This window comes from Molothrus aeneus, chromosome 20, assembly GCF_037042795.1.
Source record: "Molothrus aeneus isolate 106 chromosome 20, BPBGC_Maene_1.0, whole genome shotgun sequence".
In the NCBI taxonomy this organism is placed as follows: domain Eukaryota; kingdom Metazoa; phylum Chordata; class Aves; order Passeriformes; family Icteridae; genus Molothrus; species Molothrus aeneus.
Genome location: NC_089665.1, coordinates 4,185,498 through 4,206,338, shown reverse-complemented (window position 1 = coordinate 4,206,338; position 20,841 = coordinate 4,185,498). Strand labels below are relative to the sequence as shown.

General features: G+C 49.5%; 1 protein-coding gene across 3 annotated transcripts in view; it reads right to left on the bottom strand.

Moving 5' to 3' along the window:
- The window catches only part of CAMKK1 (calcium/calmodulin dependent protein kinase kinase 1), a 99,933-nt gene that overhangs the window by 41,939 nt on the left and 37,153 nt on the right, over positions 1–20,841 (bottom strand). For all 3 annotated transcript variants that reach the window (XR_010784804.1, XM_066563515.1, XM_066563516.1), the window contains exons 2-4: positions 18,451–18,969; positions 8,854–8,901; positions 6,821–6,874 (exon numbers count right to left, since the gene is read on the bottom strand). Coding sequence is in view for 2 of the 3 variants with exons in the window: in XM_066563515.1 (XP_066419612.1) it covers positions 6,821–6,874; positions 8,854–8,901; positions 18,451–18,891 (543 nt within the window). In the remaining variant the exon portion in view is untranslated. The remainder of the gene's footprint in view (positions 1–6,820; positions 6,875–8,853; positions 8,902–18,450; positions 18,970–20,841) is intronic.

Sequence of the window (20,841 nt, the reverse complement as noted above, 5' to 3'; positions counted from 1 at the left end):
CAGAAGTGCTTATCTGTGACTTAGCACAGCTCTGTGTCCAATACAGGCAGCCAAATAAATGACTCATGGTCTGCTGGAAGAGGATCCAAGATGTGCACAACCACCTCCAAATACAGCCAGGACCAAGCCTGCAGGACTTCCTACGCTTCCCATTTTATCTCTCCATAATGAAAATTTATGAGAAAAATCAAAGGAATTAGTACATCCATTTCTCTTTCAACCACTGCCAACCCAGGAGGAGCACTCTCCTCTTGTTCCAATCCCATCTTGAGTCCTTGCTGCCTTCTGGCAAGGAGCTTCAGAAAAAGGACAAAACAGAAGATGCAATTTGCTGCTGAAAGCTCCTGAGTTTGGGAGCTTGGGGGCCTCAGCCTGAGGAACTGAACCATCACCAGCAGCCATGCCCACACCAGGACAGTCCTTCCCAGGAGAGGCTGGAGGGAGCAGGAAGGCACAGAGAGGAGCCATAGCTAAGACAAGACTGGCTTTTGGGGACAGAAATAGAGGGAACAGGAGCTCCTGCTGTCACCCAAACTCCTTGAAGGGCACTTGAGGGGCAGTGGGGGGTGACTGCATTGCAGCAGAGTTGACTGCAAAACACCACTACTGCTGGAAGGAGCACCAGGATGTGCTTATACCAGTTTGGAGCACCAGTATCTGCTACTGCACAGGCAGGGCTGGGGCAGAAGAGAGGAACTGTCCCACTGGGCTGACAAACTCAAACAGGGACAAACAGCAAAGTTCATAATGCAACAGGCCAGAAGCACTTAATTATCCCAAGGGCAGAGAGGAGGGCAGGTGGCAGTGAAGCCTCACTGTAATTACAGAGAGCTGGCAGGACCAGGCTCCCTCCTGAATGGTGGCTGCTGCACTGGGAGCATCTCAGGGATGCTTCAGCAAACCTCTCCTCCCAGGCTCAGTGCCTGACAGAGCCAGACATTTGTACTCACAGGCAGAGCTAATTACCCAGATAATGCTTTTCTGATAAAGAACCAGCTCAGAGCCAAGCTGAGGGATTTTCCCTTTGCACAGGCAAGTGTTGCTTCAGTATTCTCAGGAAAAGAGGGAGCCTGGAGATTTCCTCCACACATCCTCCTCCCGAGCGTGGACGCGGGTCCTGACATCTCCCTTGGAGAAACAGCAGGAACTGTGTGCTTCTCTTTGATGTATGTTTATTTTCTAAGTTTCCTGCTCTCTTCCTATCAACCCTACAGCTGGAAGCCACAGGGAAGCTGCCTAAGGGAAAGGAGATCCCAGGCTTATGGAGAGGAGGAATGCCTGTGACACAGCAGCAGGACTACAAGCTGTGGGTAATGACAAGGGCAGAAAGGCCATTGGTTTTGGGAGGGAAGGGTGACAAAATGACTGAGCCAAGTGAACTCATCACCTTTCCCTGGTGATGCTCTCACAGTGCTCAGAATCTCATTTTATTTGCTAAGGGAGAGACTTGTGCTGCAAGGGCAGAAGCCTGTGCACAGTCCCAACTACAGCTCCCAGGGGAGTGGGATGCTGCTCAAAAATCCCTACTAACCATCTAAATCCTCTGCTAGTGCATGAGGGCACTCTGTGGGAATGCTGAACAGACCAGAGGGTGTTCCCAGCCCTTCTTCACCTGTCCTGCCTAACAACAACATCCCTCAGACAAAGCAGCTGAGAGGGAAGCTCTGCTGGCAAAGAGGAGTGTTAGAACTGAAAGAAAATCCTCAACCAGACAGGCTTAGCTGTCATGGCCTTAAAATCCTGTCCTGAGTTTGTCACCTTCTATGCCATCAGCAGAATTCCATCATCAGCTGTGCCCCATCCACACTGTGCCACCCCAGCAGGGATGCTGTCCTGGAGCTCACCTGTCCCCAGCTGTCACCTGGCTGAGGCAGCCCCTCAAAGCCCTCAGCTGAACAGCACGAGGTGCTGGACTGAGCCAGAGACCCCTTCCCTGCTCCCCACGGCCCTGGCAGTGGTTCAGCAGCTGTTCTGTGAGCCAGGGGATGGGAAAGGCAGGAGCTGTGCCTTCCCTTCCCTCCTGGATGACAACCAAAGTGGGTTCCCCAGGGGCTGGAAAGTTCAAGGCTTGCTGCTGACCTCCTGCTCAGCTGCAGCCCTTTGTTCAGCCACTCCTTTCAGGAACTTGGGAGGAATTTCTCCCCATCACTGAGACTTGGTAGGAAACAGCCCTCTGTGCAAAGATTGTTAGGTACAAACAGAGGCAGAGAGCACAATCACACAAATCTTGTTTCTTAGGAAACAAGATTAAAAAAGAAGGATGAAAAAAAGAAAAATCCACTGACAATCTAAAGGCTGTTGCCTTGTTCCAGCAGTAGCATAACAAATGCCCATCATAACCACTTTTCTTTGCAGGCTGATTTAGAGATTGAAAATAGGAGGAAGACATGACCTGAGGCATCAAAGAATCAAATTCCATCAGCACAACGATTCCAATCTAGATCTCTCCTTGGACACATTTGCCTTTGCTTTTTATTTGCTGCTTTTTCACAGAGCTTGGCCTTTGATTTTTCCCTTAGTCATTGTCAAAGCATCTCCTTCAAACTGAGACACTGAAACCTTTCCAGTGTGAAGGGCTCCTGGGCAGAGCCCCACAGCTGTGACAGCTCCATGAGCCCCAGGAGCAGCAGGGTGCTCTGCTCTGGCAGCCAGCTCTGCTTTCCAGTGGGGTCTCCTCCTTGGAGGGAGCACTGGCTCACAAACCTGCTGCAGAAATTCCAGTTTCCATGGCCTAACACATTCCCTGCATCCAGGGATGTGAGCCAGGACACTTCACAGCCCTGCCAGGCGCTGTGGTGCTCACAGCAACCAAGGGCAAAGCTCTTAGAAGCACTCCCTCATCTTTAGTGGAAGGTAAAAAACCCACAAAGTAAACACAACCCATCCACATTTTTTCCCAAATGTGGTGGTTGAATTCTTTTCTTGAGAGTTTTTCCTAATTCTAGGCCAGATCCAAAACTCATTAAAGCAGCAGCAATCTTTCCTTTGGCTTTGACAGGAGCTCTATTCAGTCCTTGCTCCCTATAAACTCTGCCTTTTTGAAGGGAGCCAGCAAAGGGTCCCACACCTCAGCAAGAATCAGGAGCCACATTCTGAATTATACCCCTAAATAATTTTTTTTCTTATTTTTTTACAATTTAGGTCCTTGTTATTGCAGCACACTAGCTTGAAGGCAATAAAAAGAAAGCAACACCCTGGCCTCATGCTGAACCACTGCAAATTAAAATCAGTTATAGAAGCAGAATATCATAGAATGATTTGAGTTGCAAGGGACCTTAAAAATCATCAGTTCCATCTCCCTGCCATGGGCAAGGACCCCTTCCACTAGACCAGAGTGCTCCAATCTCCATCTAACCTGGCCTTGCTCACTAAAGGAAATCACCAAGGGCTGCTGAGACAAAAAACACCCTCCAGGGCTAAATCTGGGGGAAAACAAACACACAGAAAAGGCCCTTCCCAACTGTTAGAATCCCAATTGCTTCTCTTAACCGCTGGTAAGAGTCATGAGGCAGCTCTGGGGTGCTGTGCTGAGGAGCAGGGATGGGAAGGACAGGCAGGGCAGGATGGAAGCTGTCTCAGCTCTGGGAGAGCCCCAGGGTCAGGCACAGCAGGCAGGTGGAGAGCTAAGCAACCATTAGCCAGTTATGCAATCAGCTGTTTCTCTGAAGCCTTGAAAAGCCTGCCAGCTCCTGAGCTGGATGAATGTCCTGGAAAAGCAGAGGTGTCTCCACCACGGCTTGCCCTCCAGAAAACAAGCACAGCTGGCTGGGAGGATGAGGGTGGAGGCATGTGGCTGCACTGGGAAGGGGATCAGCCTCCCCTGCCCTGCCAAGAGGGGAACAAGGACAAGGGACACAGAGTTCAGAGAGGCCCATCCCTCCACACACCTGCCAGCATCACCCTCCCAGCCCAGGATCAGCTCAAGCCCAAAAGGAGATGGGTGAAGCCAAGAGCACATCCCTGCAGGGCTGGCACTAAGGGGGTCTTTGTGCCCTGCCTGCCCCAGGTGAGGCTCAAACAGCCCCAGGCACGGTGCCCCTCCCAGGCTGCAGCACCTTTAAAGTGTTTGCTTAGATTAGAATCCAAGATTAAGTGGGGATTAACTGACACACACCAGGCTAACCTGCACACAGGCTTTCACTTTTGGTTTGGATGTGACCAGCTAAATCTCCATACCTGGGGTTAATCTGCATCCAGAACAAGGACAGGAGTGCAGCAGGCAGTGCTACCCTTTGGTTTGGATGTGACCAGCTAATTCTCCATGCCTGGGGTTAATCTGCATCCAGAGCAGGGACAGGAGTGCAGCAGGCAGTGCTACCCTTTGGTTTGGATGTGACCAGCTAAATCTCCATACCTGGGGTTAATCTGCATCCAGAGCAGGGACAGGAGTGCAGCAGGCAGTGCTACCCTTTGGTTTGGATGTGACCAGCTAATTCTCCATGCCTGGGGTTAATCTGCATCCAGAGCAGGGACAGGAGTGCAGCAGGCAGTGCTACCCTACACCCAGCACTCCTGGCTGAGCTGTAACAGATGCCCTGCCCACACTGGGCACCTCAATGGCATTTCCTGAACAAAAAGGCAGTGCCAAAATGTAAGGATTACAATTTTCAAAGGAAAAAATACTTTCATCTGGAAATAAACATGATTTATGGATGTGATGTATTCCCACTCTGTGCTACCAGTGCTGGCATGCCTGTGCTGGTGGGACAGATGGATCAGGGAAGCCAGGGCTGGCACCATCCCTCTCTGCAGAACAAACCATCCTGCTGCAGGGCATGGCAGGGAGGCTTTGGAGGGCAGCAGAGAAAAGGAGCCACTGGAAAAAGCTGTGGTGCAGCTGTGAATCAGCTTGGAAAGGATGGGAGATGGAAAGAATTGTGGCTCCTTTCCTTGGCCAGCTCCAGGGCACCTTGGCCAGATTTTTGTCTCATCTCTTCCATCCTTCATTTCAAGAGATTCCTGCTGCAGTTCCATCCCTGCTGGAAGCCCAGAAAGGCTGAGGAATACCCACAGGCACACAATTCCCACCTGACCACTTCAGCCTGGTGTGTCACTTGTAATAAAGAGTCAGGGAGGAAAAACTACCTGGGGAGGAGTGGGGAATGAGCATGCTTTATGTTCCACAGCACATTCTTGCTCCCCTTTGTCCCAGGGCAGCACACCAGCCTGCCTGGCTGCTCTCGTGGGCCCATTTTCACCCCACTCTCACCAAATGCACTGTGGAGCAGCAGGGCTGTGTTGGGTTGAGGTTCAACAGCACTGCAACCCCACAGCTCAGCAGATTCCTGCCCTGGCATCCATCAGAAACTGCTGCAAGCTCTTTCCAGAAGCCTCCAGGCACAGCCACACATAGCAAGGAAGTTTTCTTTCCTTCCAGCTCCTGCTCTCAGCCTGAACAAAACAAGCCACAGGGCAAGCCCAGGGACATGAGCACATCTGCATGCAGACTTCACAGGAATTCCAGCTGGGATGGTCGAGATTCAGCTGCCTCTGAAGGGAGAAGCCCAGGGCAGGAGCCTCCAGCATAAGCAGCCTTTTGGAATATGAAACTCCAATTCTGGCTTTGTTAAACCCCAAGACTTGCCTTCAGTCTTGCACCCTACACCTCATGCCCTGGCAGTGAGCCTGGTTCAGTGTCCCCCAGGCATCCCCACAGGGGTGAGATGCAGGGAGCCTGGCAGTGCTCAGCCCCACTACCCTGCTCAGCCTTTTCCTGAGAAACTCCCCTATTTCCTTACAAAACACTCCTGCTGTGGGATTCACATTCTCTGAACTTGAGAGAAGCAGTGAGAGAAGGAGAGAAAAGAATGATCAGAACAATTCTTATCTCATTGGCTGCTCCTGTGTTGTGCCAAAGCAGAATGCAATATGGAGATTGCTTAGCCAGAGTGATGGTGCTTTGTTTCCTTGGCCTGTCAGGGCCAGGTGTGTGTGTGTGTGTGTGTTGGGACTGTGGGATGACAGTCATGAGATTCTGGGCAGTTGTGTGCACTTGGGTGCTTGGCAGATCCAGTTTAGATGTAGTGTAACATAGTGTAACATGATATAGAATAGTATAGTATAATGAAGTGATTAATTAGCCTTCTTTTATTCATGGAGTCCTCCTCATCATTCACAGAGAAATTCACCTTCACAGAGAAAAGCAAGGCACATCTTCCCAAGAATATTTCTGAGATTCACATTCTGTGAACCTCAGAGAATGATCAAAACAATTCTTATCATTTGCAGTGCCTGTATTTGTGCCAAAGTAGAATGCAGTGTGGAGATTGTTTATCCAGAGTGATGGTGTTTTGTTTCCTCGGCCTGTCAGGGCCAGGTGTGTGTGTGTGTCTGTGTTGGGACTGTCACTGACAGTAATGAGATTCTGGGCAGTTGTGTGCAGTTGGGTGCTTGTGCAGACTCAGTTTAGATGTAGTGTAATATAGTATAGAATACTATAGAATAATAAAGTAATTAATGAGCCTTCTGCTAACCATGGAGTCAGATGCATCATTTTCTCCCCATTGTCAGGGTTGCCCTGATTTACTCTATCCTGCTCCTTCCAGGCCAGGCTTCCAATGCACAGCAGGTGCTGAACACCACCACCCACATGCCTCTAATTTCAGGTGACCTGCTTCATAGCTAGAAAATGCCAAGGCAGATCAGCAGCATGTTCTGCCTGTTACATAAGGCACCCACCCGTCCCTCCCTCGCAGCAGCTCCGTGCCCAGAGGGAGCCTCAGCTCCTGCAAGCCCCCCAAAATCTCAGGGACACTGCTGAGAGCAGCCAGGCAGAGAGCAGCCAGCAGCACAGAGAGGAGCAGAGCAGAGGCACACTCACATAATATTTGTCATCATTCTCGTTGTAGGCCAGCTTCACCACGCCGTAGGAGCCCTGGAAATGAACAGGAATTGCAGGGTCAGCTCAGCAGCTCCACCTCAGCCTCCTGCTGCTCGAGGCTGGGGTGATATATGGTTTCTTCTAGCCAAGTCTTATAAGCTTTTAGAGATCTGTATCACGCTCAAGATAGCTCAGCTACTTTAGAAAGCATAAAATTAGCAAGATGGTTTCTGTAGTAGTGCTGGAAACAGAAAAGTTTTAATATAAGGCAAAATAACAAAACTCTTTACAGAGAAAAACTGAGCCAGGTGCAAGAAGATCTTGCTCCTAGTAGAACACTTCACAAAAGCAATTAGTTTCTTTATTCTCTTCTTTTTTTTAGTAAATTGCTTAAGCAAGACTTTTTGGCTCCTGTCCAATTGGCTGTCCTTAAGTTTGAAGTGAAGTCTCCCAAATTCTATGAAGTGTCTTTTTACCTAATCAAAGAAAGAAACCTCTAAACTTTTTTTCCTTTTTAAGGAAACAAAAGATAGTTTTGTCACTCTGCCAGCAGAGAGCACATCCCTATACTGGGGGACCAGAGCTGGGAAAAAAACAACTCCCAAGGCCCCAGAGCATGCAGAGCCCTGAGCAGTCTGCAGGTGATGTGACCCCACAGCAGGGCTGGATGTTTTGGCAGCTCTGGAGGATCATCCATGTCTGGAGGAGTTCAGTGCTACCCCACCACCCCCTGCCATGAGCCAAGGCCACCACATCTGCCTGAACTCACACAGGGGTGGGCAGCAGACAAAAAAATTTTCTCGGTGCAAATTTGGAAATTCTGCATGAGCACCTTTCCTGTTCCACCAAGCACATGGTGCCCAGGCAGGTGCAGACCTGGACTGCTGCTGTACCCACAGCTCCAGGGACAGCCTGAAGCCAAACTCCATCCAAAATGCTGTTTTTCCAAAGGCCAAATAAACACTCATTTTATGCAAGTAAGACATGATCAGGTATTATCCCTGACATATGTCTATTGAATAAATGAGTGGGATGAGCACCAGAGCCTTCAAAATATTTCTCTTGACTTCACTGAGAGTTGAAATAAGGTTCTGGTCTCTGAGGAGACCCTCTCCCAACCTCCCAGTGCCCACCTGCTTGCTGTGACCCACAGGGAAGGAGGGAGGCAGGGACAAATCCACCTGAGAGGAGGTTTCACACTCTCCTTGAATCCCACAGAAGCCCTAGGTGGCTCTGAAGCTGTGTGTGAGCTTGGGATGGCACCTGCTGTGCCACCTGCACCCTCATCCCTGCCAGCAGCCAAATGCACAGCCCATGGCCCAGATGGTGGGGGTGCCATCCCACAGCCTGGGGCCTCGCCTTTTGGAGGCATTTGGGCTAATTAAATTAAACTGGTGCTGGAGGTGTCTGCAGCTCAGGGTGCAGCCTCCTGTGCCTGCAGCTGCAGAGGCAGACACAGCCCCCAGACAGCAGCACTGCCTGTGGAGCCACCATCTGCAACCGTGGCACATGGCCAGAGGTGCAGGTGTCTGAGCTGCTCACCAGCCCAGACCTCCAAATAACTCCACAGGAATCACTTTTGAATCATTCTGCAGCTTTTAAACGTGCACTAGAATTAAAGAAACATTTCATGGGATGTAAAAACTTTTAACTTAGTCCTGATGGGGACCAAACACCTGCCCTGATCATCTTTTTGGGTTTTTGTTTCCTTGTTGTGTTGTAGTAATGCATCAAAGGCTCTTAGTGTTACATTTGGCAAGCAAACACCCCTGAAAGGGAGCCAGCTTAACCACCTTCAGAGGGAGGAAAAATAAATCCAGATTTCACAGGAAGTAACTCCACTGCGACCTTGAACAAAACTTGCTCAAACTAATATAGAAAAAAACCTCAAAAATACTCAAAAAAGCCCCCAAACCAAACACAGCTTGCAAGGAGCCTTGGCCAGTGAGGTCCCTTGGGCTGGCACAGCCTTTCCAGCCCCACTTAGATGTGTGGCACAGGCTGGTGTGACCAACATGAACCCCAGTACTCACCTTGCCTATTTCACTCTGCAGCTTGTACTGGTTTAATTGCACACAGTCCTGCAGACAAAAGGAGAACATAATTAGAGTATTGGTAAAGGAAATGACAGAGTTTGAATCAGGTTCAAGTAGTGGCAGAGTGCTAAATAATTAAAGACTTAATCTCACTTACACTGGTGTATGTTACACTATAAGCACTGCTTTTTTTGTTGTTGTTTTTGGGGTTTTTTTGACAACCCAAGACAAAACAATTATGGGCTGAATTCTGATTGTGCTGGTGCTGGTGTAAAACCACCCCAGTTCCCCAGCCCTGCCCTGGGTTCAGCCCAGCAGCCCCTGGCTTGTTTACTTTAACCCTCTCCACTGGACTGTGCTCAGTGCCAGGCAGGAAAATCCCTGTCCCAGCTTCCCTGGGCTTTACAGCCTGGCAGCCCCCAGCATCCAGCCCTGGGTCCCAGCATGAGCCTGTGCCCTGCCCAGCACCAGCCTGGCAAGCACAGAGCCCCTCTGGCTGTGCCTGCACCAGAGGAACCCTCACCTGCAGCGTGGGCTGCTCCTCCAGGAGAGCACACAGAGCCCAGCTCCTCTGCTGGGCAACACAAACTGTTGGGAAGGATGAAAGTTTGACAAGAAAGTCTCACAGATGCTTAGCAGAAAGATTTTTGAATGTAGAATCTGAAGAAGGAATAGAGATGGAAGCAAGTTTTGATCTAGAAGAAAAGAATTGCTGAGCCAGTCTTACTGGATAACCAAGGAGGCAAAGGCTGTGTTAGTTAGAAGGGGTTTTATGACTTAGAGCAAAGGATAAACCCACCTCAAACAAGAAGATGTTTTTAACAAGCAGAAAGAGAGCACAGGCAAACAAGTCAGCAAATGTGGCCAGTAGAAAAAAGGTCTCAGAATTTTCCACTGCAAGAAAACTGAAACACAACTTCTAGCTTATACTGTAATGTACCAACTTTTAGTGATTGGAGAACAGTAACATGAATATGGTAATTACAGTAGTTATGATAGGCTGTAGATAATAGTTAAGGTACAGATTGGTTCTACTGTATTAAGATGCTCAGCAAAGAAAAGTCTATAATGCAATGTAACCAAAAGAAAAATCTATAATGCAATGTAACCAAAACCAAAGTCTATAATGCAATGTAACCTAAACTCAGGGTCTCCAGGCCTGCCTGCAGCTGGAGCTGACAGCTGTGGGCACAGCTCTGTCACCCACCACCCTGGACTGCTGGAACACGTTGGATCCAATAAACTGCATTTTGGAGACTGCCTGTAGTCCTGCATCTCTAATTCAGGCTCTTACAACAAACAGTGGTACTGACATGGTATTTGCTAAAATCAATCACCCCAGAGCAGCTCTGATCTCTGCTGCTGAGGAATCCAGCCCTGAACCCCACGGGGTGGGGATGGGGTGATGGGTGCTGAGCTCCTGACAGACTAGGGGTGGCCAAGGGGGAAAACAAGGTGGAACAGAGGATTCACAAAGCCAGCTGGTGTTGAAGCCACCCTTCCTTTGGAGCTGCACACCTTGCTGCAGAGCCAAGCCCTGGGCAGAGCTGCAGCTCCTGCTGGCACCTCTGCAGTGCTGGCACCAGAGAGTGGCTGCAGTGGACTTTGCCTTGTCCTCACTGAGCACAGCCCTGAGCTGCATTGCAGGGCAGGGAAGAGCCTCCACCTTGGAGGGGTGAGGAAAAGGCAGAGTTTCCAACCCCAGGCCACAGTGTGGGCTGAGCTTTAGATGGGGTGCACTTCCCAAGCCAGCATTTTTGAACATTTCTGCCCAAAACTGCCAAGCACTAAAGCAGGCTGGAAATTCACAGCCAGCCTCTGCACTTGTTTGGGAACAAAGCTGATATAAAACATGCAGACAGGTAGATTAGCCTTCCCATAAACCTCAAAATAGCCCTGCCATCCACAGAAGCAGCACCAAAAAATAAAAACAGTGCCAGATGCCTTCAGTCCCTTTGTAAGAAGAGGGGTGTGAGAGTCCCTGCCCCAGCAGCATTCCCAACAGCAGCACTCCTCTGCCTCTCAGGGCCAGCACAGGTGTGGGAGATGACAATTTTGACCTTTCTCCATCACCAACCAGAAAACATTCCTAATGCTCCTGACTCAAGAGATCATCACAATAAAAGGAATGGGGGACTGAGGACTTTTTTTCCTCATGGCTTGTCAGGAATACAAAGAGTGGTTCAAATCCTGATCTTGTTGCCAGGGAAGGAAGTTTTTTCCAGCTCCCTGACAGGGAAGAGCAGCCATCTGTGAGTAATGGGGCCATAGGAGTGTATTAACTCTGCTGCTAGCAGAGCACATATCTTTCCAAAGGTAAAAACCAATCCATCAGAACTAGGAGCACCAAGAGAGGAGAAAGCATGACCCAGCAAAAGCCAAGATGCAAGGCATGAAAGGAGGGGGCAGCATGCAGGAACCCAGGGTATGGACACAAGGAGGACAAATTCCCCTGCAAACACTGTGCCAGCAGATTCACTTCCCAGTGTGAGGCTGTGGTGACTTTCACAAATTCAGCAGCAACACTTTTCTGATGTTGTCTCCTGTGTGGGTTTCTCTGTGCTCAGCTCTGTACCCCTCGCCTGGTCCTGTGAAAACTGCAGTGCTGCAGAGGGTGAAACACCAACTGGAGCAGCTGGGACAGGCAGGAAAAGCGACCATTCCCCCAAGAAAGCCTCCAACCACTTCACATCTCCTGCTCTTCAAACCAGGTCTTGCTAGGAGGCCTCCTCCCTGAGCAGGGATCACTTGCAGGACAAGATACAGCCACACACAGGCATCAGCCCTTTGCTCTGCACTCAGGATCTTGTTTCAAGCCAAGGTGGCATCTCTAAGGCACCAAGACTTCTTCTTCTTCTTGCTCACAGACTGCCAAGGAAACCATGGTGGCATTTTTCCCTCCTTCCAGAAGGAGCAGAGCCCTTTGTGCGGGATGCAGTCCGTCCATCCATCCATCCATCCATCCATCCATCCATCCATCCATCCATCCATCCATCCATCCATCCATCATCCATCCATCCCCCATCCATCCATCCATCCATCCATCCATCCATCCATCCATCCATCCATCCATCCATCCATCCATCCATCCATCCATCCCCCATCCATCCATCCATGTTCACAAAGCAGGAGCAGGGACTGTGCCTTATCCCTGTGCCACCAATTCCTTTGACTCTGACCTCCCACCACCCCACCCTCTTTCCCCTGACCAGAAATCACCATTCTTATCCCCCCCAGACTGATCACCTGAAGCATCTCCCCTGGGGCTTCACTGCTGCTAGATGGAGCTTGTGACACCAGAACTCCCATTTTTGGGGACAGATTTCTGAAAGGGGTGGATAAACACGGAGAGGGAACACCCAGAAAGTTCCAAGGGAAAGGCAATGGACAGATGTGCAGCACAGCCCCCCAGAGTTCACCCCTTGGAAGGTCCTTCACTCTTAAAAAAAAATCACTGAAATTTTTTACAGATTTTTTTTTAACCCAAATGCAATGCAAGAATTTTGGATAATGCAAATAAATGAAATTGTGAATTCCTCTAGTTTCTTGAAAGGAACAAATAAATAATTTGGTTTTTCTTTCAATTTACCCTGAACTTAGTGCATAACAAATAGGTGACACTCACTGTCACCACCTGGCCCACACCCCCAGTGCTCTCCACTCAGGTAATTCCTGGTGGGAAGCACCATCCCTTCAGCTTCTGCAGTGCTTCCAGCACTTGAGCTGCACTCAGCAAAAATCAAACTGGATTATAGGTGCTTTCTATGTTTTTTCCTCTTGCTGAAAAGAGCATAAATCACTGCTGAAGTGACTCCTGCCACGTGTTGCTGCATTCTGGAAGGGTTATTCTGTTATTTGGTTCTCCTGCAGGAAGTGGGATAATTGTCCTATTCCTTTATCAGAGAAAAACACCTATCTCTGGCCAAGTGTTTCTTTCAGATAACATTGTACAATTCTCTTGATTTCATCAGGCTGGTGTATTTGCAGCTGCTGATAAATACAAATAGAGCAGAACTTTAATGAGATCCCTTAGTGAAAAGCTGTCACCAAATTAGACTGAGCCAGTCCAAGTGTGCAATAATTGTTTCACCTTAAAAAACAAGATGCCCTCCGTGTTAACAAGTCCAAGGTATTAGTCAAGAGAGGAAGGGAGGGAAATCAATTGGTCAAAAATCATAAAGAACAGTGCAGCCCAGGCCCAGTTCCAGAAATCCACTGTGGCCACCACTGGGTGACAGAAACCCTGAGAAACTGAGAATTGAGCTGTCCCAGGGGAGATGCATGGATGGGAAGGGAGAACCAGAGATGATTTCCAAAATCAGACATTTCTGAAAACAGACAGCCTACATACATATAATGGAGAATACATATATAATGGAGAATACATATATAATGGAGAATTTTGTCCCCTAAACAAAGCCAAATTCCCCAATCTGAAAAGAATTTTCAGCAATTCAGAGATACACCTTAAAGAGAGTCATGGAAGAAAAATGAGGAAACACTGGTTTAAACTCATCCTGCCTAGAAGAGGGAGTGAAGGCAGTTCTGAAAACAGGCAAAAATGAAAAGAAAAGCCAGAAAATGGGTATTGAGGGCAGCAATGAATTCCAATTAGAAAGTTGCTCAGGGACAGAGAAGGACAGACAGGAAGCCCAGACCTCGTGGTGGTAAGAAAATCAACAGATTTTTAAACATCATCCAAAAAGAAGTGCACAAAGGAAGCCCAGCACTGCTGCAGTGCCCTGGCCATGGCTGGGCAGAGCTCAGCACTGGGCTCACCCACCTGAGAGCCCAGACCTGATGCAGGAGCCTGGGACTCGTGGGACCCTCCCAGCCCCCTCCAGCTGCAGCTCTGGGCTTTGTCCTTCTCTCAAACCTCACCCTCAGGCAAGCTGGAAATGCAACTTTAAATAAAGGTTAATCAATCCAAGGACAAGAAATTAGCAATGTGAGGGAGTTTTCTTTGAAGAAATGTTTTCTAGGTATCTTTAATCTTTTCAAGGGCTCTGGTTTGAACACCACAGTAAGGGAAGCTCTCAGCCCATGCTGAGCAGGAGCTCAGCTCCTGCCTCTGCCCTGGCCCCACCTGAGTTTATCTTTGTACACAGCAAGGAAATCACTTTGTGAGGAAAACCAGGCAGGTGCCAGGCCCTGGAGGAGTGTGAGACCTGGGTCAGCACCAAGGCACTGCCTCTCAGCTCTTGGCACCAGCTGCTCCAAACCAGTTGGCCAAACAAGCAGGGGGCTATGATAAAGATGAGAAAAAACAAGGAAAGAAAGGACAAAGAAGTGATTTATTTTCCATGCCTCTGGAGTAAGCCATGGACAGTCCAGCATAGGAAAATTCCCTTTGTCAGCTCGTTCTCCTCCCTGCCTCTGCAGGCCAGGAGCATCTCCAGGGAGGAGAAGGCACTGGCCTGACTCATCCTCTCCTCTCCTGCTGGAGCACACACGGCTGATTACCATGGCTGCAGGGACACCTGGAATGCTCTCCTACATCCCAGAGGGTGGAGAGACAACGTGGACACCAGGGCTGGGGGATCTGGGATTCAGGGAGAGGAAGAGAACATGTGAAAGGGAAAGGAAATTCAACTGGAAGAGACTGGAGAAGAGACTGTATAAAGCAATTAAACATGCTGGCAAGTCTGGGGAGAAAGCCTGAAAAAAAAGGACATATTTTATTCTTCTCCTAGCCACTCTTCAAGATTTTCTTGGCTAACTAAAAGATTGCTTTAAAACAGCAGAATAGGAAAAAAAAAACAACCAACAAACCAAACGCACCAGCACTAAACTTTCAAATGCCTCATTCCAGCACACAGCATCTCTCCCCTTCCACAGACCCAAGACCTGCTGTTATAGGTAGGACAAACTCTGTCATTCACACAGGGACAAGATTTCAGAGTCTTTCCCTGGTACACACAAACACCAGGGTATCATCTGGGCAGCAAAGCAGAAGCACCTTTTAGCAGTCTCTGGAAAATCCTCTCCTCTTGCCTTGCTGCCAGCACAGAGCAGGAGCCAGGAATGTCACATCAACAGAGGCAAAGTGGACCTAAACTCTGGGGCTTGTGCCTCAGCTCTGCAGCTTTACGTACCCTTAATAGCTTCAGCTTAATCACTTCTGTGCCACAGCTAAAGGCTGAGCCATTCCCTCATCAGAGCAAAGCACTGATAGGCAGCAAGGCAGCAGAAACCCCAGCAGGCACTCCTGCCAGGGAAGGCAGCTCTGAGAGAACCTTCCAGGCCATAGGCCATGGGTAAGCTAAGAAAGGAGGGGGACAAACAGGGAGCTTTTAAAATTACAGCTCAATTTTTGATAGAGGAATGACAGATCAGGGTAATTAAGAACACAGTAGCACTGTTGGGAGAGCAGAACATGTTACTTCTCTTGCAAAGCTAAAACTGCAGAGCCAGCCTTGTCAGCAGTGGCTGCAGGACACCAGCAGCTGCCAACTCTTTGTCCAAGGGCAGTTGGCTAATTGGTGTCTCTGGGAATAATCTTTGTGCAAGACAACAAACCCCAGCCCTGCTGCAGCCCTGCCAGCCCAGGAGCTGCCACCTGCCTAAATAACAAACCCAAAAGCTGGGCTCAGGAGGGAGGTGTCTGTGGAATGGTCCCCGTGACAAGACAGCCCCAGAGCTCACTGCCTGCTGCTGCCACTTGATAAATCCTCCCTCAGCTTCAGCTCTTGTGCCTCTTGATCCCTGAACTGAAGTTTTCCTCCCAGCCTGTGAACAAATATTAAAGCAGCATTAAAAAGCTCAGCAGTATCTCTCTAAGAGAACACAGTGTTCTTCCATAATTCATCAGTGAGGGCAGAGCATTCAGCTCTGCTGCATCCCCACACTCTCTCTGCATAAGCACATCTCCAGTGTTTCTCCAGATCAGCCCAGGATGCAGCATCACTGACAGGCAGGCACTGAGCTGCCATCCTGCTGGAGAGGGAAGCAGGCTCAGGGGAGATGGCTATCAGCACAACAGGAAATTGGGACATGCAGCAGGGCCACCCATCCCTGCTCCTGACTGACAGTGCCTGCACATGGCTTCTGACAGAGCCTGAGTGCTCCTGAACTGCACAGACTCGAACTGAGCTGGAGCAATGGATGTTCTGCTGCTGAAAGGCACTGACTGAGGATGCCAGAAACCCAAAGCAAGGGCAAAGAACTGTAGGGGGATAGAATATAAGTAAATAAAGGTAGTATAGAAAGGAATCTTACCCCCTAAAGAGTTGCAGCTGGGTTAATTATTAAAGATTAGGAGCAGGCCTGACTTTAACAGGCCACAGATGTGACCAGTAAGAAGAATGTTATAAAGGAGTGGATTGGTTGGTTGAGGGGATTTGGAGTCAGTTGGTTACTGTGAGAAGAAGAAAGAGTCAGTGCTTGGAGGAGCTGCCTATGAGAACCTCAAGGAGGTATGAAATTCTTGCACTAAGGAGACAACAATATGGAACCTTGCAATGTAATGACAACAAAGAATCAACTCCCAAATGGCTTTAAGGAGCTGAGAGGCACTGACTGGAATACAAATGTGCAGCTTGCCTAGAACAAAGAGCCATTTGGGGTAGGGTAGTGCTGGGCTTGGTGACCTGGTTTTTGTCAGTGACCCACCAGGCTCACTGAGGGTCTGCATATCAGAGTGACCACCAGACACCCAGCAGCAGCTGCTGCCAAGTGCACCATGATGGTATTTCTCATTACAGGCTGATTTCATCCCCAGTAGGACCAAAAGCCTGAACATGGAGACCCTGGTAACTCTTAGAATCCCTGGCAGAGAACAGAAGACCTGCTCTGCAGTTCTGTCAGAGCTGCCTGCTGTGTCTCTCAGCTGCACAGCTGGGATCAGGACTGGCAGTGCCTCTCACAGCACAACAGCCCCTCAGCAGCCACCTGGCAGCAGCAGTGGTGGCACTGGAGCAGGCTGCACGCTCCCCTGGCTGTCACACCCTGCTCACCATTCAGTGCCCAGCCTCACACCTTACTCTGTATCCAAGCATGCATTTTCCTAATCCTTCTGCTCCTTATGGGGTACAGACGCTATCCCTGTAAGGTGGGAAGGGCAGCACAGCTCCTGGGAGTTCCTCTGGGAGGGCAAACACCCAATCCAGAACATTCCCAGCTCACCCTGGCTCCCTTCCCACAGCCATTCCCCATTAACAGGAATGATGGTTTCCAACAGGCACAGCTGGGCTGCAGCACAGCACTGCTCTCTCACTGATCCCCAAGGGACCCTGAAAAAGGCAGCACTGTGTGAGAGCTGCTGCAGGAGCAGGGACACGGGGGCTCCACATCTGCATTTCAAACAAAGCACTGCCCACCCCGCAGGCAGTAACCCCTGCTCCCCAGGATGCAGATGCTGTGGGAGAGGATGGAGAACTCTGAATTTGCTTGCAGATGGGAATGTGCCAGTCACACTTGACTGCAGTTATGTTGAAAGATTTCAGAAAAGCCTCACTCCTGGCACAGTCACAGCACTGCAGGATGGGAGAGCTGGCACTCAAGTCACGTCCTGCTTCCAAGAACTGGCTCCTTTCCCTCCCTGCCTCCCTTATTAGAGCATATGGCTGCTGCCAAAGAAGCTGCAGTCTCTGCAGTGCACCTTCTGCATGTGTCCTCTTACCAGCAGGGGATGCACCACCCATCCCACAGCTGATGGGGCTTGCACAGCTCCCCAGAGGACAGAGGCTGAGCTGGTGTGCACCACCATCCTCTCAGATGTGCAAGAGGAGAACACCCACTTCTCAAAAGGGAAACACCAAGCCACACAGATGTTTAGCTCCAGGTTCCCTGGACCCACGCTGGCAAAGTCTAAACTCCAGTGGTTTGGGTCCCTGTGCTGCTGCAGGCATCTAGGTCATGGCATGGGCAGTGTGCTCTGAACACCCTCTGCTCCCTGCCCTCCCCTCTACAGCACATCCAGCACTGGGAATGGCAACCATCACCCACTCCCATCCAGGCACTCGACCACCTGCTTGTCACAGCTCCTCCAGGGCAGGTCTGGGACCAGGAGAGCAGCTGCAGAACAACCACAGCCACCCAGACACCCCTCTGAAGGAGAGCAGGGGCACAGCCTTCCCTTACCACTGCTGTTACCAATGCTTTAAAGAGAAAAGAAAACCCTGACAGGAGCCAGGCATTTAAGCTCTTTATAAAATTTAATCGTTCCTTCAATTATGGCAGAACACAATAGTAGATACATAATCTCCAGAAGTTTAAATCCATAAATACCATCAGCAAAGCTGCTGGGACTGGTGAATTCCCAAAGGGCACCTCCAGCAGGGACACAAGAACAAAGTCATTTGGCCACAGCCCTTTCTCTGAACAACCTGGAAGATTTCCTGCGTGCTACCATGACACAGGGGTCACGGTCCCTTAGCAAGACTGTCCCAGGCAGGTGAGGGGTAAAGGAGCCAAATCACAGGGCCAGGGCTACACCCAAGTCCAAGCCAATATGATCCCTGCTTCCAGGGATTTCCCCCCCCTTAGAAACAACAGTGCTTTCAGATCTTCTACTCCAGAAGCCTGAAGGCTCCCATTACACCTGAGACAGACTTACCTTACCTGAACCCTGAGCTGTAGGGGGAACATGCCTACCTCAGAGTCTGATATGGAGACCCGATGGGACTCGATCGTTGGTCTCCTCATTATACGTGGGGATGGCCCTGTGGCATAGGGACCACAACCTGGAGTGCTGCTGGAAGCCAAATAACCTCCTGAGGATCTTTCCTGAAGGGACAACTTCCTACTGGATAGACCAGGTCTGGTTAGAGGTCTCTTGGGAACATGCCTCAAGTGAGCATCTTCTGACTGTTGGGAAGGCAGAAATTCATTGATTCCCACGTCACTGCTGACTCCATTTCTCTGGATGTCCTTTATGTTATCAGAAAAGACTGTGTCATTTTCTTCAGGGTTGTCTTCACCATTTTGGTCACTTCTGTCTGGGACAACAGACACATCTATGGCTGCCACCCTCTCCACCAGTTCTGTCTGTGTGTCCATGCCTCCATCCAGGACATTTGCTGGAGAGTCCCCCATGGCTGTGTCCAGCTCGTTTGCTCTCAAATGGTCACACAGAGAGCAGTGATGTTAGTGCTCAAAGGCTCCATGAAATACCTGAGAAGAATCACAGACAGAGGCAAACTGAATAAAAATGTTCACTCAACACAAACACAACCAGTCATTTCTGGCTTCTTCCAGCATGCAGGAAAGTGAAGGCAAAACACTGGCAGGCTGTAAACAAGGTACAAACACTCAGATTAAGAGGCAAACCCAGGCATTGAGCTAGACAGGAAAGAGATAAAAATGAGATTTTATCTGATATGCAACAAGTGACACAGCTGAAGGGAATTTCTCCTTCTGTAGCCAGACCCACAGCCAACCAGAGCTCACAATACTGGGAGAAGCATCCCAACAGCTGAGGGCCAAGGGTCAAACTCTCGACCTCTTGAATTCTTATTTATAGGATACAAGAGCTTCTGGCATGTACTGAAACCCAACAGGCATAACAACAACTCCACAGCCATTTAGGGCTCCCCAGAGTCTCTGTGCTGCCCTGTAGGGCCTTAGAGAGTGTCACAGAACAGCCAAGCCTGCTGACTTCCACACTGCCATTTGCAACACGGTCAGCAAAAGCAGAATTTAAAAGCAAATCCGGCTCCAGGGCTGCCCCTGGCCCTACACAGTTGCAGTCTGTGTGCAAACACAAGTTAATCTTGCTGCCCACTGTATATAAAGGCTACAGTGATTTGCAAATCAACAATGCTTAATGATTAAAGCATGGTGGTAATCAGCTTTTCCTTGGGAAAAGACCTACAGAACACAAAAGTGCAATACAAAGCTAAAACTGCTGCATAAAACTGCTGTTTCCTGGATGCTAATTTCAGTCTCAATTTAAAACAGATTTCAGTCTTCCCAGCACAGTGCAGTGCAGGAAATGATCCTCTGCAGCACATGGCTGCCAACACTTAATCACCCCTGAAGATGCAGCACTGCATCACTTCATCCCTGTACCCAGATCCTGGGGACAGGAGGAGTCCTTGACTTCACTCACAGCATCCCAGTGAATTCCAGAGTGGGCTTAACCCTGAAATATTGCAACCTGTGGTTCTCTGTATTCAAAGCAGCTTGTGCATAAAACCCCTGCAAGCCAGGAGACACTTGCATCTCCATTTCATTTCCATGAGGAGCAGGGTGGGGGTGAGTGAGTCCAAAGAGCCTCATCCAGCATGAGCCTGGGAACACTCACAGCCCTTGTCATGGAGCACAGGTTGAGCTGGGTTCAAAGCTGCCCAGCAAAGCTCAGTTAAACACACTACAGTCAACTCTGCTGCACAGGGATCACCCCCTGGGTCCCCCATGGCAGCCAAGCTCAAGCAACCTTTTATATCAATGAGAAAATTAAGATCTTGATTAAGATGAGGATCTTGACTGGAGGCTTCACCCAAGGTCATGTGCCAATCATAGGGAGACAAGCTGGGCACTCAGTGTCACAGAAAGGGAATATCCAAATCTGAGATATTCCTTCCACATCCCACTGTTCACCTCCTTTCCCTCCTCCTGTCTTTTCTGCAGGCTTGCCTGAGACTAATTGACAGAAGTGTCACTCACTCAAAACAGTAATGAAATGGTGAGATCAGCTTTAAAAGCTTCTATTAAAACTATATTTAAACACATCGATCCCAAAGCACAAACCCCCTTTGGAGCCAGGGTGCAGGCACTGGGGGTGGCTCTCAGCAGTGAGGGAAGGCTTTGGTGTCCAGCCCAGCACACCCTGCAGTTTGTGGCCCCACAAACCCAGGGCAAAGCAGCACAAGCCTCCCCTCTGCCAGACCTCCCTGCCCAGCTGCAAACCAGCAGTGACCCTGCAAAACCCATTTGTGGGAAGCCCACCAAGGATTTGCTGTCTGCAAAATGCTTTTGTGAAGCCTGGGGAGCTCCTGAGCCAAACAAGGAGCAGCAGGTCAGGGCTCCTGCCAGGCTGCAGTG